This window comes from Varroa destructor, unplaced genomic scaffold (genome assembly GCF_002443255.2).
Source record: "Varroa destructor unplaced genomic scaffold, Vdes_3.0 BEIS01000005.1, whole genome shotgun sequence".
In the NCBI taxonomy this organism is placed as follows: Eukaryota; Metazoa; Arthropoda; class Arachnida; order Mesostigmata; family Varroidae; genus Varroa; species Varroa destructor.
The window spans coordinates 29,310,070-29,327,240 of NW_019211458.1; the positions used below are offsets into that span (position 1 = coordinate 29,310,070).

At 38.2% G+C, this 17,171-nt stretch overlaps 2 protein-coding genes across 3 annotated transcripts; one reads left to right on the plus strand and one right to left on the minus strand.

The window, feature by feature from the left end:
• Positions 1–61: 61 nt before the first annotated feature.
• LOC111250653 (lipopolysaccharide-induced tumor necrosis factor-alpha factor homolog) lies at positions 62–11,148 on the plus strand. Its single transcript, XM_022806186.2, has 3 exons — positions 62–1,498; positions 6,880–6,957; positions 8,467–11,148. The coding sequence occupies exons 1-3, from the start codon at positions 1,285–1,287 to the stop codon at positions 8,634–8,636; spliced, it is 462 nt and encodes a 153-aa protein (XP_022661921.1). The 5' UTR covers positions 62–1,284; the 3' UTR covers positions 8,637–11,148.
• A 147-nt stretch (positions 11,149–11,295) lies between these two features.
• Positions 11,296–16,811, minus strand: LOC111250652 (isocitrate dehydrogenase [NADP], mitochondrial-like). 2 transcript variants are annotated; one of them, XM_022806185.2, is made up of 2 exons: positions 16,669–16,811; positions 11,296–12,599 (listed from the first exon to the last, which is right to left on the minus strand). In XM_022806185.2, the coding sequence occupies exons 1-2, from the start codon at positions 16,669–16,671 to the stop codon at positions 11,526–11,528; spliced, it is 1,077 nt and encodes a 358-aa protein (XP_022661920.1). In that variant the 5' UTR covers positions 16,672–16,811; the 3' UTR covers positions 11,296–11,525. The 2 variants fall into 2 exon arrangements, with proteins under 2 accessions (XP_022661920.1, XP_022661918.1); XM_022806183.2 differs by having other exon boundaries at positions 16,323–16,797.
• Between the last annotated feature and the right edge of the window lie 360 nt (positions 16,812–17,171).

Genomic DNA, 17,171 nt, shown 5'->3' on the forward strand with positions numbered 1-17,171 from the left:
TTGGTTGATTGCAGGGCTGTTTCTAGCTGGAATGATATAGGCGATTTTACTCAAGGGTGAATGATGTACAAATGATCTCGCGGATATGCATGCATGGTTTTCATTTTGTCGAAATGCTGTATTCTCGCTAAGTTAATTTGTTTCTATTCAGTTTATCAAGTTAGTAGAATTCTCGATGCAAAATAACGCAGTTTAATTGGATGTAAACTATTTAGAAATTTAATGTATTAGAGAGGTTTCATCAACTTGTGACATTATCTGTAGTTTGTTTGGTCATAAAGCCACAGGAAGCTATTTACAGCACCCTCTCCGTAACACGGGTTCTTTTCCCTCGGCAGTTCATGGGTCTGCTCGGCAATTTCGCCGCCATACGCCGCGCCTATCGCTCACTAAAGCAGACACGGATAGGCAAACAGTCCGATCTACGAAATTCCACAGGAGACAATCAGACAGCTTGATGTCAAGCGACAGCACCATAGGCAATAACAAAGCACAACAAAACCCCTGTTTCTTTCGTCAAATAATAGAAACGTGAGCCCCAACAGTAAGAACAGTGAGCGTTAGCAATCGATACATCTAAGGTATTATTTTACTTTGATTGTCGAGATCGAAGACTGTGCGCTGGTACGTGAATTCCGTATCCATTGAGGATGTGTGCAGGAAGTAAAACCCCATATTAATAAAAAATAAAAATGTATAAGGAGCACCACGATCAGCAAAGATAAGTCGATCATAAGTGAGAAACGTTATTTGCCATTGTAAGAGCCTGGTGTACACATCGAGAATTATCTTGTTTTGTGCAACATTTTATTGTGCTCTTAACAAGATTATATAAAAGATTCAAGGCGTTCTACTGTGCATAGCTCTAGTAGCTTTTAACTACTGCGTTCTTCTGAGGCAGCGCCAACTGTGGCGATCGCAGGGATCTGTAGTTTCATAGGTTGTTTGCCCTGGTCTAGGTGGGGGGTTAACGAAAGAGCCGCGAAGCAAGACCCGTTTGGTAATCCAGTTTCTGTAGGCACCAAAAGATCACGTAACTTTTTACCTTGTACATGTTGTGAAGGTAACATTGTTGACGTTTGGTCGATATTATCAAACTTAACTATCGAACCAAAGCAACCTGCCAGTTAACGTATCAGCTGATCTTAAACATTTCGAGAGGACTAAATGCGCCAGTTCCTTTTGGTAATATAACATCAAATTGATCCCAGGAACGTTTCTCGGAGTTAGAAAAGTCGGTGGGTTTCTTTAACTGACAATTCCGTGCTTAATTTCTGCGCGGTAATGAGCAAGTCAGGCCCCTCTGCAGCTCCCAATGGGGGCATGTCAGCACCGAATGCAGTTCCGCCTGCATATCCTTCCTTGCCGGTCGAACCTCCACCACCATACACCCCCCATGCATCTGCTACACCGATATACAATCCTGGGTACCCTCAACAGCCCCCTCCACAGTTTCCGCAATTTGGCGGCGCACATCCATCACAGCCGACGATCAATGGTAAGTACACTGTCCTGTTTGCAAAAGATGTAGTCGTTGTCATTAGGTTTACTCTATACATTAATCGTTGACTATTGTCTTTTATTAGCTGTATGTTATGGTTGTTATTATTTAAGTGTATTTGCTGCGACTTCAGTAGTCGAAAGCTGGGACAAGTTTTGTATTTAATCACTTGGATATATGCCTACTTAAAACATTTGAATAAAAACATTTAAATAAAGGAGCGCTCTAACATGTACTATTAGACGAAATCAAGCATTGGTTGCATTAAGAAGACCATTATGTGAATTGCATGACATTGGTATTTTTATATTAGTATTAGTATTAGTTTTTGTTCATGGACAGACATTTTTCAATTATTACAATGTCCCACACTACTTAGCCATCACAGGTTTGTGGTGGGTGAAGGTTTTGCACTCATAGTCCGTTTTGCTGGACCGCGATATAGCCCTTTTAAGGAGTTTCTCCAACGTATTTGTTAATCTCTTTCTAATAAGAGGCAAGACCTTATGTGTCGAAGCGAAAGCCCAGATGGCAGCTTGTTAAGCTTATGCGTACTGTACAAATAAGTCTTGATTTAACGATTCAAGTACATAAGCCTTTGTTGATTAGTATGAGTTATTTTACATATGAACAAGGAATATGAAACTAAGTCTCCTGACTTAGTTTCATATTCTTTGATAGTATCATATCCTTGCGTCATTTCCTGTTAAGTACGGCATTGGTAAGTTTAGTATACAAGACCGTGCTATGTACATTATCTTTTGCGTCGTCGCATAGAAATAAATGTGCAAGCCGTGCCAAATTATGCCATCGATTATTTTACTGCTTTAAATGTAACATTGATCAATCTTTTAATTGTTCCTCAAGCATTTACTGAGCTGCTGACTCATTACCAGTGGCAATATTAAAGCAGCGTCATTCTTGTGGCGCATCTTACGCTAAACAGCAAATACGTGTTTTGCTATTCCAACTAGCTGTGATTTTGCTCTCGGCTGTTGCGAACACCATCCGCATTGCTTGTGTCCGACGTATACCAACCTGTTTGTGACGTCATCTTGGCTGCCTTGTGCGATGGCCTAATACTCTACCCTTTTTTGTCGGAACGGGGTGGCGATGCAATTCCCTGCTTACCTATGATACATAACAGCCATTGTTGACAAAGATAGGTTTTGCTGTAACTGGGACGGTCGTTGCTATTAAGGCTTTAGCGGTAGTAATTAGGGTAATTAAAGCAGCAGCGGAAAAGGCTCGATGATTAACTATCGGCCGACTTAATTTCAACAACCAAGTTCTCTGACTGAGAGTGCTGAAAACGCCCACTGTCAATCGTTTACAAATATAACAATAATATTACTAAGTATAAATTGCTTTATTAACAAATGTATAAGCCCAAAACTGTTAGTAATTTTCTCGTGCCCAACCAGTTGAAAACCAGAAACCTTCTGGTTTCAAATTGGCGGTGCTGTAACCTACTCCATCTCGCGAATGTATAGTCCTGTAACAAGCTCAAAAATCTAGCGTCATCTACATCTTAAAAGTGCCGCATTTCTTTAAAGATTCAGATACCGGCTGGCTTCACTAAATTAATGCTCGGCCTCTAGAATATACAAGCATTCAACGTTTACAACGTCATATAATAACACTGTTACATAAATCGTCGCAACTTCTGTGTTTATAGCTATAACAATACTATATATTTTTATCCTATGCAATAATTTATGTCACAGAATATCTTTCCCTGCTAGCTTTCAATGTTATTTTCATTTAGCTATTTTTTAATTGAATAAAATCTGTCCATGTGCATAAAATGCAATAAATTCGAGTTAATTTTCTATTGATCTTTGATATACGCTCGTAGATACGCCATACACTAGTACTAAACTCGACCACAGATGACTCAGTTTCCATTTCAGTTGCCCCAGGGCAGTTTAACAGAAACTAGGAACATATTAACCACTGTCAAACCGTGCAACGATAACTGTTTATCTCAATGAGTAGCAGGGGCATAGAGCAAATCAAACAGAATATGAAATTAGGATCTAGCTTTAAATCTCCGGTAATCATATTTTGTGTTCTATGGCAATGTTGGCAGAGGGTCACATTGAGCCGGATGGAACGCCGTATGTCACGTAATTGCTATGGTCTGAACGGCATGTTATCGCTTTGGTGCGCAGCGATTTTTTGTTGACGTGTTAAACCACCGCTTAGATGGTTCGTCATAGACCGAGGCAACGTGTTTGTTACAAAGTAAACACGGCTATTCAAAGCTCAGGTGACACTCGAAAAATAAGTATATTTTAAACCATCGTCGCTTTCGGGGTCCACCCAGTGATTCATTAAGCTAACTTTTCACTAGTTCCAACCCAACTTCTATGTACCGTATATCTGTTATCAGCTAGCAGTTGATTGGATAAATATATATCCTACAGTTTATATATGTATGCAACTATTCGTTGAATACGCTAGAGATCGCAATTAGAGATGAGACTTTAATTTATAAAGTTGGTTGGATCGAACGTTCAGCGTAGTTTTTGTACATTGGGATTTTCGGCTTTTTATCCGAATACGAACTCATTAAGTTCGGATTCAGACAAAAAAGATTAAGAAAAAAAAAAAGATATTTGAACGTGATCACATAATCTATGTTCACTTAGGTAATTAAGATAAGCTTATATACTATTGGTCTTCCTTGCGATTGGAGTTTGCTTTCCTCTTAATGGAAACACTCCCTTTGCTGAACAGCCTCGAGGTCACTCTTATTCTCCTCGGCATACATAATTATCTTCTACGTGTTTGTGGAACAGACGTGCGGTTTCCGCATTCAAAAACAAGCCTTTTATCGTGTAATTCCACTGCTAGTTGTTGACACGCTGATACCATTCACTTCGATATTTTCCTTTGCATTATAACGACAGCTCCTGTCCTCCGTTCAAGAATATTATGCAAACACTGTATTAAACTTATTAACAGAGAGAATGATTTATTCGGTCTGTGCACAGCATCAGAATGCCTCGCACTCACCCGCATCACGTGACGGAAAAACCATGTTCGTAGAGCGAAACATATTGGGTTGATACAGGTGAATTCAACGGACTTTAAAATTGAATAACCTTCGAATTACGCGCCGCTAGCATATCAAATTTGGCTAGTAAATACCTGTAAATAAAAACCAGTTTAGAATAGTCCAGGAAAAATAAATTCCAGAGGAAAAACGTACTTCCGTTTCGAGAATCAACGCTCAATGATCAAGTTTTTGATTCTCGAAGGCCCTAGTATTGCGGAAATTTATCGAAAGTTGATGACATCAGACAAGGAAGTGTTGAGTGAGACCATAGTACGTGACTGGTGTAAATGTTTGTAAAAAACGAACAGTAAAGTGATAGCTAGATGCGAGGACTTATATATTTAAAATTAAACATACCGTGCGTCCGACAAAATGTACTGCCGCTGTCTAATAGGATTTTCATGAAAGCAGAGTACCGAGTTTAAGGGCTTTTACATGTAACAGAATTGCAAGCCAAAAACTGAAAATGCTGAAGCTGAATTAAAGATGGGTCCCTCGTGAATCGATCCTAGGCCAATTGGAAATTCATGGGCCGCATTTCACGGTGGTAGGTATAGAAATGTCCAGGAGGTACCGGAGTCCCAAGATAATTTAGTCGATTTCAAAATATGCCGGATTTGCTTGCAGTAACAGTCCGTAGAGGGGTGAAATACACCATTGCCACACGTAACAACAAAGTCAATGAATGAAGCAATCAGAACACTAGTAGTTGGGTTATTTAATCGAGGTTTGGTTTCTGGTGAGAATTCGCAGAGGAAGTTCTATCGCATCATAACGCATTGCCGCTGTACAAAAGTGCCATATTGAATCGTTCGAATATGTCGCTGAGAAACTCCGAACCGATCAAATAGGACATGGGAGCATATGGCCGAACGAAATGATGTGGTGAAATGTTTAACATAATTGCAAAATATATGTTTATACGAACTAAAAAATCTAACTCACAAAAAGACGTGAACTACATGCTTTTGATAATGTCTTTAAAACTGCAATATTTAAAATAGATTAGCGAAAAAAAGTCTTTAACGTGAAACTACTACGTGAATTCTAGCAAAAGACAACTATCCGTGCTAATGATATAGTCTCAATCGTGAAATAGTTTCAATCATTTCAATCGTGCAATAGTCATGTTTTTCACCCACAGGTGTGCGTCCCCTAAACTTTACAGGTTACAAAATCGGCTTAATAAATCATTGTATAAATAAACAAGATGGAACATATAAATCGCATGTCCGTAGTACAATATTAATAGCAACATAATTAATCGAACATACTGCTCCAGCTTTACTATTATATAATAAAACAATTATTGCGTCCGTATGCGTATCAAACAGATCAATAAAATCTCCTGTATCATATTCCAAAATGGTAGATTATATCTAAAAGGCATAGGTGTCCGTCATAAATGATTTCTGTCAGGCTCGAAAGCGAAAAGTCTAGGCTTCCAAGGTGCGTGCATAGCTGATAACTTGGCTCATCATTGTAACAGGAAACCAAACGGAATTATTACCATGTAAGAATACATTAACGGGCTTATCATGCGGTTTAGAAAAACAGTAGTGTGTTAGACATAGGCTTGGCGCGTAGACTGCCTTTTCTGGCAAAATCACAGTAACCTGCAAGTAGCAAAGTATTCGTAAATAGGGTTTAATTTACTTACTTGAAATGTTTTAATATTTAAACGAATAAAACTTCGTACAGAAATGTGCCAAGGTTAATTTTCCTTTAAAAACGAACTCGTAAATAATATGTGAATAACGTTACAGTATGTGTTTCGAGTTCTTTGTCTTTAAATGTAATTTTAGAAATCGCCTAAAACATCAATTTTATGCAAAGGTTGGAGTGAAGCAGATGCTTATTGGACAAGGGAATGATCGCTAACTTTGTAGTTAAAATTAAAGAAAATAAAGTTACTTTTTCAAGTCCATTTATTCCTAATAAATTGCCAAGGAGCTAAATCTATAGACATTAGCTATTCTCGAGTTCAATTAAGGTGCTTATTGTTATATATAACATTAATAAACATACTGTTAGTTCACGTTAACACCAAACTACGCAAGTTATTATCGTGGCGCTTAATTAAACAAGTTTTCCCATGTAGTCCCATCACAAGTGCTACAGTAGCGATGTGACTAACCAATTCTCTTTTTGCGTTGCTTTTTTCTGTTCCATTATCGTTGTCGCCTATGTCTCGCCTTCATCGAATCACTGTCTCACCCAACGTCTTACTGAGGAAACTAATATACTTTACTAATCGTCGATTACTACCGATGCTGCTGCTGATGATTTTATTCCGATGCCATTGTTGGCCAAGTTCACGTGATTCACTCGCGAATGGGTCCATTACCACAACAGGTGACCTGCGGCAAATGTGGCGCTCATGTTATGACAGGTGAGTACACACATGATGTTGCTAGCATCAATAAATAGGTACGTTACCGAACAAATCGTATGATGACTGAAATAGAAAGTAATATACATCTATTTGGTTGCAGAATAGTATGCTAAACTTTTTCACGGGGACACTGTATAAAATGTACACAATACTTTTAAAATTGCTGTAATTACAAATCGCATACAATACATGCCAGGACCAGGAAAAGGCCACTAATAGAACACATTTTGATAATTGTACGAAACTGTTTCAGTGGCTTTTGAAAAGCTTGATGTATTAGAAAGAAAGCAAACTAGAAAGGTTTGTTTCAACAAGAAAAAAAACGTACATTTTTAAATTTTGAACACATCTTTTTGCTTCCTGCTAAGGTTACTTTTTATAAAAGTTGCTCAAGGAGAATCTTAATGTTATAAATACATCGCTCTATAGTTTGTCTACTTTTTAAATAAAAAAAAAAAGTAAGGTGGCTTAATTTAGGGCTGCACCAAAAAAAGACACACATTTTTTTTATTGCAAAGTAAAATCTCGGAAAAAGTGCCACAGTCATCATAAATAAACAGTAGAAAGATGATACACGTTGCTGCGTGATGAGACTATAATGGCCTCCAGCAGCTGTTGAAGAAGACAGTCAGATTTATTGTCAAATTAGGGAGCTGTATCCCTACACAAGGTGGAGCAAAAGGCTTTTGGTAGTTGAAGGAAGTTTATATATATATATATATATATATATAGCACGACTCTTTACAAAGTGGGCAACGGTGGCCGATAACGCATATATATATTTATTTCGAACTGTGAAGTGATTGTTGCCCCTCCCTGTACATCCCCTACAGCATTCGCTGTAATATTGTTAAGTGTAACTCAGATTCCAGTGCAATAAATGTATTTATTATACATAAGCTACAATAGGCCAATGATCGATTCTGATTTATTTTTGAGGATTTTAAAAATTTTATGCGTTATCGGCCACCGCTGCCCATTTTGTGGGCAACCCTATTTTTTATAACCCATAACATACCTTTTTTTTATTTTAACGACAAAAAAACGGTCTTCAGTACAAAGATCATTAAATTTGTAGCGTAGATAGGCCACATGTATAATAGAAATGTGTATAGCTTTTATACTATTCCGCGGCTACTGACAACAGTAAACATACGCTGCAAAGTTTATAGGCAAAGATCTATAGAATTCTTGAATCTTCTCTATAGACACAATTTTGAATTTTCATTCATTCATGAAGCAATGTAAACATGTAAGCCTATTTATTTCCTTTTATCTTTTCAAATGATTTGCTCCCCTTACGTTTGATCACATTTAATAATATGTTTGTTACATCGTACAGCGTCATAGTGAAACTAACGAGATTATACACATTTTTCTATTTCCGGTACTTAAACAATTAACATTCATCGCTACGTTCGGTTCATTCGTTTAATACAATCTAATTATGATTCATCCAACTTTCGTGAAACCATCGTCCAAATGTGTGATGACCTCCGCTTACAGCGACATCAGCTCGGCCCGGCCTTCTAACGTACCTATTTTCCGGAGCACTTATCGCCTTAGGCTGCGTATGGGGCTGTTGTTTGATTCCATACTGTATACCGGAATGTCAGGATATTGAACATCATTGTCCGTCGTGCCGAGCTCACCTTGGTACGTTTAAACGCTTGTGACAGCTCCTCCAAATGCCGACTGGATTCGCCACCTACAGTGTTGCCACAACTAGTACGCGAGTGACTAGATATTGATCGGTGCATTACTACAGGATCTTGGAGTTAATAATAAGAGTAACATAACAAACGAGAATGTAACATTAAAAGCAGCCTTTCAACACATGACAACACGACATGTTGGCATCGGCAGCGGTGACGAAGACTCGAACAACAACAATGAAAAACAGCTGAAAGATATATAAAAATCTTCAATATATTTTTTTGATAACGGTTCTTCTACTCGTTACATGAGCGAACTCAAACAATCAGCGAACCGCAGTCTTTATAATGACAGAAAACAAACGAAGCAGTCGCGCTGTTCGTACGATAATTAGTGAATTCTCATTTTGTTACAGCGGCTAAGGTTAACTGGTCGACGTGACCGTCAGCTGAAATGGTTTACTAGCATATATAGGGACACAAAAATAAATTTTTTTTCAGTAGTCCCCACGGAAGCTTCTCCGGTTTATCGGGGATCCGTAAAAACATGGCACTTTGAGCTTCACTGCAAGAATCGATTGCCCTGTTAAAAGGGGAAATATACTATTACAATGATTGCTAATTACCGTAATAAATATAACAATACAATGTTTGTTGAGGAAAGCGTAACCAAATCACGTGTATTGCATATGTACTATGGGTATGTATCAATAGAATGTGCAAGTCGAAGAAAAATAAAGAAAATTTGTTTGCAATCAGCTGTCAGAAGAAAACGGTGTCAGCAGATTAAAGCTATGCAGGCAATGCTGCAGGGAGAAAATATTAAAAAAATAATCCATCATAACGTAACTATAATTGAGTCGGAAATCTTGTTACATAACCAGATGTAGCAAGAAACGCAGAATATATCATACGCTTACAAACAACTTCCTTAATCGATTATCGAGGAAAAACGTCGATAAAGAACACTATTTTTTAGTCAAATGGCATGAAAATATATGGAACTCATAGAACTTTAATGGGACCTTATTTGTAGGACATGAACGTATACGTAGATATGCTCGACCGATTTCCTCTATGAACGACCAAAGGCGTGCACAGTTTTATATATAAATAGGTCGTGTGCAGTGTAATGCTTTAGTGGTAAACAGGAAACTTACTGTGGGTGCAGAAATGAATGCAAAGCCTAGCAGATAAGAAGAGAATGTTCGAAGTGTGACGATTGCCCTCGGCAAATGTTGTTGCTTTGGATATGCCTTCGTTCAAAACAAGTTCGTATGTTTTCTCTTTAATAAGGAGAATTTGCAGTACTCTTACACCTTGTTAATTTGAGCAAATGATATACTTGTATAAAATATTGGGCATCGTGGCAATCTCTACACATAATGAAGTGCTAGATACAGAAGTCGTACACGATCGGGCGCCAATACAAAACGCTAACAGAAAATTTACATGACATGATGTTGACGTCATTATATCACCATTTATAATAAATTTTGCTAGACGCAGAGTTGATGAAAAATGGTTCATAGAAAACAGCGTAGCAAATATTTTTTCTAAGACTAAAGTGTTTTTTCGAAGCGCTGTCAAGTGACCATAAAGAGGCCAGCATAGGTCTCAAGCTGCAAAACAAAATCTTTTAATGACAAAGAAAAATATATTTACAGGGCGTTTGCAAAAAAAGTATATACGGTAACTTAATTTGACTATTTTTTCAAGATGCCTTAAAGATAAGGTTCAGAGTGCCGAGACATTAGGAAATTAGTTGATGTTTGTGAAGTTAGGCCTGGATTATTAGCACTCTATTGTACAGAGTAATTTTGTATATGTACACAAGGAGAAATTATTTACATTGTATGAAAATATTTTATGATTCAAATATTAGTCATATGTAAATAAAAGTTACAATCATTCAAACTGTTTATACATTTTTGAAACGCCCTGTGTGTGCATGCATATCCTCTCCATATAGCTAGATAATTAGCTGGGGCGCAGAAATGCGAAATTTCTAACAAATCCAACAAATCTTATTAAATGCATACTTCACAGTTATTAAATGACTGGAGAAATAATCGAGCAGTCCAGGCGGATCGGAGGTCTGCACGTATTTTCTCATAGTAGCTACATTCGTAAAAATACAATAGCAATAGTTCCTGCAAGAAGCTTTACAGCTAACCGTTATTAGTTAGGAAATAGAAAGAATGGTACCGGCACCGGTCGTTAGCGAGAAAATAATAGGATGATGTAAAGGACAGCTATGCATCCACAACAGTACTGCTGAAGCCAACCTCTATACGGCCAACCAATATCTGAGCATTGTGATACAGTTTCTACTACTCGAAACGATAACAATATTTATTTAATATTAATGATGCAAAAAGGAACGTGATGTATAGCTACCATACTGTGTACGACGATGACTAGAGATCATGAACGAGGTCGAACGCAAAACTTGTACGAGTGGGAAAGGCAAAAGGAAGTATGCAGAAATAAAAAAGGAGGAAGTTACGACGCTATGTTTACAAAACATGCAGCTGTTCATTTGTCTTAATTTTATGCGATATGGTCATTACCTTCTGTATCTTATCATGTATTAAGGAATAGTGACCTATTGCACATATTATAAAGCGCGTAATCAGCTAACATTCTTTTTATACCTTACGAGCTAGATAAATCTGCATTAGAAACACATGGTTCAGTATTTATTAGTTACTAAAATGCCGGTATATGCAGATGTACAACAGAATGATTGTATATTTCTTTCATTCGATTTCAGGTAGTATTTCGCTGCTATTTTGAAGAATGTGCTGGTTCATAAAATCTGTTCGCAAGAAGAAAAATAGATCTATATTTGAGCAGTACGTGTTTACCATGAAACTCGGTAACAAGCAACTAACTAATTAGAACCGTTTATTTTAATGATCGCTTGAGGCGTAAAGCGATAGCCTCAAGGAAGTCCATAGTGTTTAGGTAGTGAGATTCATTTGTTCCACTCATGCCATGGATACAAATGGCGAGATCTTTAGTCATTTCACCAGCTTCAACGCAGTCCACACACGCTGTCTCTAGGGCCTTGCAAAACTTCGTCAAATCAGCGTTGTTATCCAACTTCGCGCGGTGCATAAGGCCACGTGTCCACGCGAAAATTGAGGCAATTGGGTTGGTACTTGTTGGCTGACCTTTCTGATGCATGCGGTAGTGACGGGTCACAGTGCCGTGGGCTGCCTCCGACTCGATAGTCTTTCCGTCGGGACAGACGAGTACCGATGTCATAAGCCCAAGAGAACCGAATCCTTGAGCCACAATATCGCTTTGTACATCGCCGTCGTAGTTCTTGCAAGCCCATACAAATCCGCCAGATGATTTGAGCATTTGAGCCACTTGATCGTCAATTAGACGGTGCTCATACCAAATTTTACGCTTCTCAAATTCAACCTTATATTTCGAATCATAGGTTTCCTGAAAGATGTCCTTAAACCGTCCATCATATTTTTTAAGAATAGTGTTCTTCGTGCTGAGGTAGAGCGGCCAACCCTTCATAAGGGAATATTGGAAGCAGGAATGTGCAAAGTCTTGAATAGATTCATCAGTATTATACATCGTCAAGCCAACTCCGCTGTTTTTTTTATCCTTGAACGTGAATACAACATATCGCTGTTCTGCTGAACCATCTGCCGGAGTATAGACCATTTCGAGCCTGCCGGGCTTATCGAACACCGCGTCAGTGGCTCGATACTGATCGCCAAACGCATGTCGACCTATAATAATAGGTTGTGTCCAACCAGGCACCAGACGAGGGATGTTCAAACACAGGATCGGTTCTCGGAAGACGGTTCCGCCCAGAATGTTCCGAATTGTGCCATTGGGCGACCTCCACATTTGTTTGAGATTGAATTCCTTCACCCGCGCTTCGTCAGGCGTGATCGTTGCACATTTGATACCCACGTTGTACTTTAAGATTGCATTAGCAGCGTCAATCGTGACCTGGAAAAAGGCGTTTGTAAGAGAACGTAAGTAGTGTAGATTGGAAAGCCAAACGAGTCCAGCGCATAAACTGCTTCACGCTGTGGTTTAGATGTTAAGATTCTAAGCTATAAAAACTAGAGCAATAGGCTAGTTTCCCTTTACTTATTTTATGAAAGGAAATGGAAGTGATTTGACCCCGACTAATATTACCTATTTGTGATTAAACTATTACAGGTTTTGAATCCGCCACATTCCAGGTCATACTGTTTGAAGGTCATTCGAACTAAAGAAAGTAACCCAGAAGGATTAAATGGACCTAGCGATTAAAAGATGGGTAGATTACAAACCAATATCGTACATAACTCAACTGTAAATATGTTTATATGTGCATTTGGTTTTATATTTCCTTGTTAGATATTCAAAAAACTTTCAGCCTAAACTCGATAAACGTGTGTTGCAATTCAGAGAACGCAGTCAAGACCCGTTGTACTGATGTGGCTACTTTGTTGAGCGCCTTTTCATTAGTAATTCAGAAAAAGCGAACAAGCATTTTAAGACTAACATATACAACAAAAAACATTAAGTGCAACAAAACATCCCAGTATTCCGTAAGCTATTCGTTTTGATAAATTTTTGGAATATACGAATCGTTGTGTCGCTGCGCTGACTATGGTCATTCATCATGGCAAATAGAGCCGAGCGTGGCGACTAAGCAAAGGAAAGCTTATAATACGAAGAGACCGAAATACACAGTTAGGGAAATATTGTCCTTACGTTTGCGAAGAGAACAAGCTTACAGTTGAAGCATCAATGGGAAGCCGACTTTTTTCGTCTATAGACTTACATGTTCTTTCCCCCCTTGTGACTCTACTTTTATTTGACCTTGCATAGAACATTCTTATAACAATTTTCGGATAAGAACTTGTAGGTAATCGAACATGAATAACTATGTTATTATGCTATGTTAACAAGCAGATAAAGAATAGCGATCCTGTTGGAAAAACTACGTCCGTGAACAACCTACTCTTTGTCGGGAATTCCAATGAGTATTTCACACTCTAAGGTATACTGTGTTCTTATATTTTGCATTTGAGGACACGCTATACCAATCGTTTAATATACACCAACATTGGGTTGGCGATAGACTATTGACCTTTTTTCTAGCTAAATGGCTTCTAGTCTGATATCTCAGGCGATATGGGTTGTATGGGCCTGACGTTACCGTCATTTGAAGCTAAGAGTCGGCAGTATTAGTTGCGCTACAATTGTTGTAATACCTGTCTTTAGACTTAAAATAGAGCGCCTTCAAAATGTGTGCAATGATTTGTTGTTTTAGAATCTTCTAACAATCAAGGCACAAATGCTGGCCTGGCCAAACATGTACTGTTTATGATAGAAATGCGTTGTCGGAGGCCGCGATTAAAAAAGCTGTTCTGTCGCTGTCGGTCTACAAATTTTGACATCAAAGATGTTTTTTATAATGGTCGACCCATTGCAAAAAAAAAATAGATGAATTTACTACCAAAATTAAGCAAGATCGACTTGTGAATAGCGGTGACATCGCAAAGGAACAAAATATCCAACACCAAACAGTTTCAAAACATTTGAAAAAAAGTAGCTATAAAAAGAAACTCGGTGTTTGAATGCCACACGAATTAACGCAAAATAATTTAATCCTATTCCTATCTGCAAAACTCTACAGGAACGCAACGAAATCAAACCCTTTTTAAACGATTCATCACGGGCGATGAAGCATAGATCGTATACAACAATAATGTATACTTAAATGAAAATTTTAAAAAAATGTGCTCCACAATCAGTTTAGACTGGCGCTATGTTTGGTGGAATTGGAAAGGAGTCATGTACTACGAGTATGTATTACTGCGGTATGCTAAATAATTGATTTGGACCTGTCTACTGTCAGCGGCTAGACCGCCATCGAAAAAAACGGACCAGAACTAAGGAACAGAAAAGGCCTGGCCTTCTAGCATAACAGTGCCGGAGCACAACATCCTTTGTTAACCGGCAAAAAACTGAGAAAACCTTTGTGGGATGTTCTATTGCATATGCCGTATAACCCGAATCTTGCGTTGTCTGTTTATACGTAGAATTTCAATGGCAAAAAGTAAATATTACTTAGCACAATTGTTCGCCCAGAAACCACAGAAATTCTATAGTGTTAAGATTATGGAGTCACCAGTAAAATGACAGAAGGTCATCGACCAAATGACGCGTATTTAGTCCAAAAATGCTAGTTTAAAATATAAAGATGTTTGCTCCAATTTTGACTATAACAAAATACGGTTCATATTTTTTCATTTAAATGAAGAGGATTGACTTCGAAATGCTCTTGGAAGTAACACTACATTGTAATAACAAAAATACGAATACGCAGAGAATGTCAGGCAAATCTACCTACGCGATTAAATTAGTCGGATAAAAGAAGTTTACCTTTTCAGTTGATGGGAAAGGTTATTTGGAGCGATGAAGCTACGGTTAAATTTAATGTCACAATGATTTTATACAATTGCACCTATTACGCAATTTGGAGTCCGCAGGATAATATTGCGCAGGATTACCATATAAATATATTATAAAGTGCAGTGTGGTAAGGCATCTCAAACAAAAGGATTTAAGCTTTTTTTTTGACAATATAGTGCTTCATGTAAATCATTCATGCAGAATCTTTTCACCACGCATTTTGAGAAGACGTTATTGAAACAACGAATTTTATTCCCAACAAAACGGAAGGCACGCGTATTATCATTATGACGTAAAAGCATATCTTCACGAAAATCCTCCAGGCATATGGATTAGGTGAAGAGGTCTCAAAAAACATTTTGCCAGTTCTCTATACATAGCGCCAATGGATTTTTCTTAAGGATAATGTCACTCCAGAAAAACAATGACACTGAAAAATGTAAAAGCTGTATTTGACCAAAAATAGCTGGAAACATCAAATGAAGTACTTACTGTAGTTTGTAAGTCGATAGCCCACCATTGTCTTACTAATTTACTTACTAGAATGATAATAATTTTGAACATCTGCGCAAGGCAGAAAAACTATACATTTTATATAAATTCTTTTGTAATTATTTGCAAAATAGCATTACGATTGGTGACAGCAAGAAAAGAATGGTATTGAACGTAAAACCCGAAACGGTCAGTCTTCAACAAGAGTAAAACTATTCATCGAAGACAAGAAGCTCGTCAATTTGAGGGCGGACAGTTGATCCACCGAGCCACAAAGATAAGGTCCTGGTGGTCCCTGTGGTAAGAATAGTTAGCGAAACTACCGCTTCTTAACTCGACAATTATAAAAAACGTCGAGGTGCGTGAACGTGTGCATCAGCGAACTCTGCTCAACGGCCGAGGAAAAGGTTCAGTTCAAGTAAATTGAGTAGGAATCGCAGAGTTACAACGTCGATTGCTGGCAATAATCGCACCATCTCCTTACAGCAAAACCTAGACGATCGTCAATTGGGAATCACCGTGTACCTGGAGTGTTAACAAGAGCTAGCTGAAAGCGTAAACGGCTATAGGCCGTATGTTGGTATTCATGCGTGGGTACCGCGGCCAAATGCTACGGCCCGTACCAATAGTTTTAAGCATTTGCGTCGTTATTGCTATATAAGGACGAGCTGCTGTCTGTAAAAATAACATTTCTGTCCACCTACTTGCGTGTCGTCGCTATATATATATATTTATTTATTACATGTAGAGCACCTTTTTTCAGCTGACCTGATCATTCGTTTGATCTCTGTACGGCAGTCCGAGATCGTAGTATTTGCAGTCAATCTTTAGGTATGGAAAGATCAAGCGGTCCTTAATGAATTGCCATATAACTCGAGTCATCTCGTCACCGTCTAACTCGACGATAGGATTCTCGACCACGACCCTTTTCGATTGCGAAGCATATCGGACTCCCAACAAAGTAAAACTTTTCAGAGGCTTCAAAATACGTGCCATGATAAACTTTTTCTCACTTCGTTTATTGTTCTATTTTTTGTTAACTCGCTAGCACTGCATCTGAACACACAATATTACAATCCGTGTTCTTTTCCTAGGCCTATTTACTATTACACACCATGTAATTACAACGGGCCAGAGCGCTATTCGAACGACTTGTTACTGCAAAAGCACTGCCTGTTGCTACTTCAATCTTTTATATCAGCGGTCCATTACCGCCGGTGAAGAGACTGTTGATACCTTATAACACACTTAATTCAGACAGCTTTCTATCGACTGCGACGACGACAGGATACAGCGAGAAGGCGTGCTCGGCAGAATTTCGAACCTGGCAGCTGGTGGCGGAACGGCAGTAACTTCAGTGACCGCGCGGATATGTGCAGGATTCAGAATAATAGGGAGTAGTTATTTTGCTGAGGTATAATGCAATTAATTATAAATATGGCTATTAAGACTATTTCTATAAATAACATCGAACTGTGAACAACCATGGCACTAAGTGTTAATTATCATAATTAATACAAGAGAAGTGATCGTAAACTAAGAAATTCTTGTCAAGGAAAATAAATGAGATGACAACAGATTCAAATGAAACTATGAGTATTGATTATAAGTACCGTG

Bases quoted from the DNA above. Each gene is read 5' to 3' on its own strand.
- LOC111250653 (XM_022806186.2), top strand. From the start codon at position 1,285: ATGAGCAAGTCAGGCCCCTCTGCAGCTCCCAATGGGGGCATGTCAGCA. The intron at 1,499-6,879 runs GTAAGTACACTG...TTGTTGGCCAAG, and splicing joins ATCACAGCCGACGATCAATG to TTCACGTGATTCACTCGCGA. The intron at 6,958-8,466 runs GTGAGTACACAC...CTCCGCTTACAG, and splicing joins TGGCGCTCATGTTATGACAG to CGACATCAGCTCGGCCCGGC.
- LOC111250652 (XM_022806183.2), bottom strand. From the start codon at position 16,550: ATGGCACGTATTTTGAAGCCTCTGAAAAGTTTTACTTTGTTGGGAGTC. The intron at 12,600-16,322 runs GTCAGCTGAAAA...GCCTTTTTCCAG, and splicing joins GAGATCAAACGAATGATCAG to GTCACGATTGACGCTGCTAA.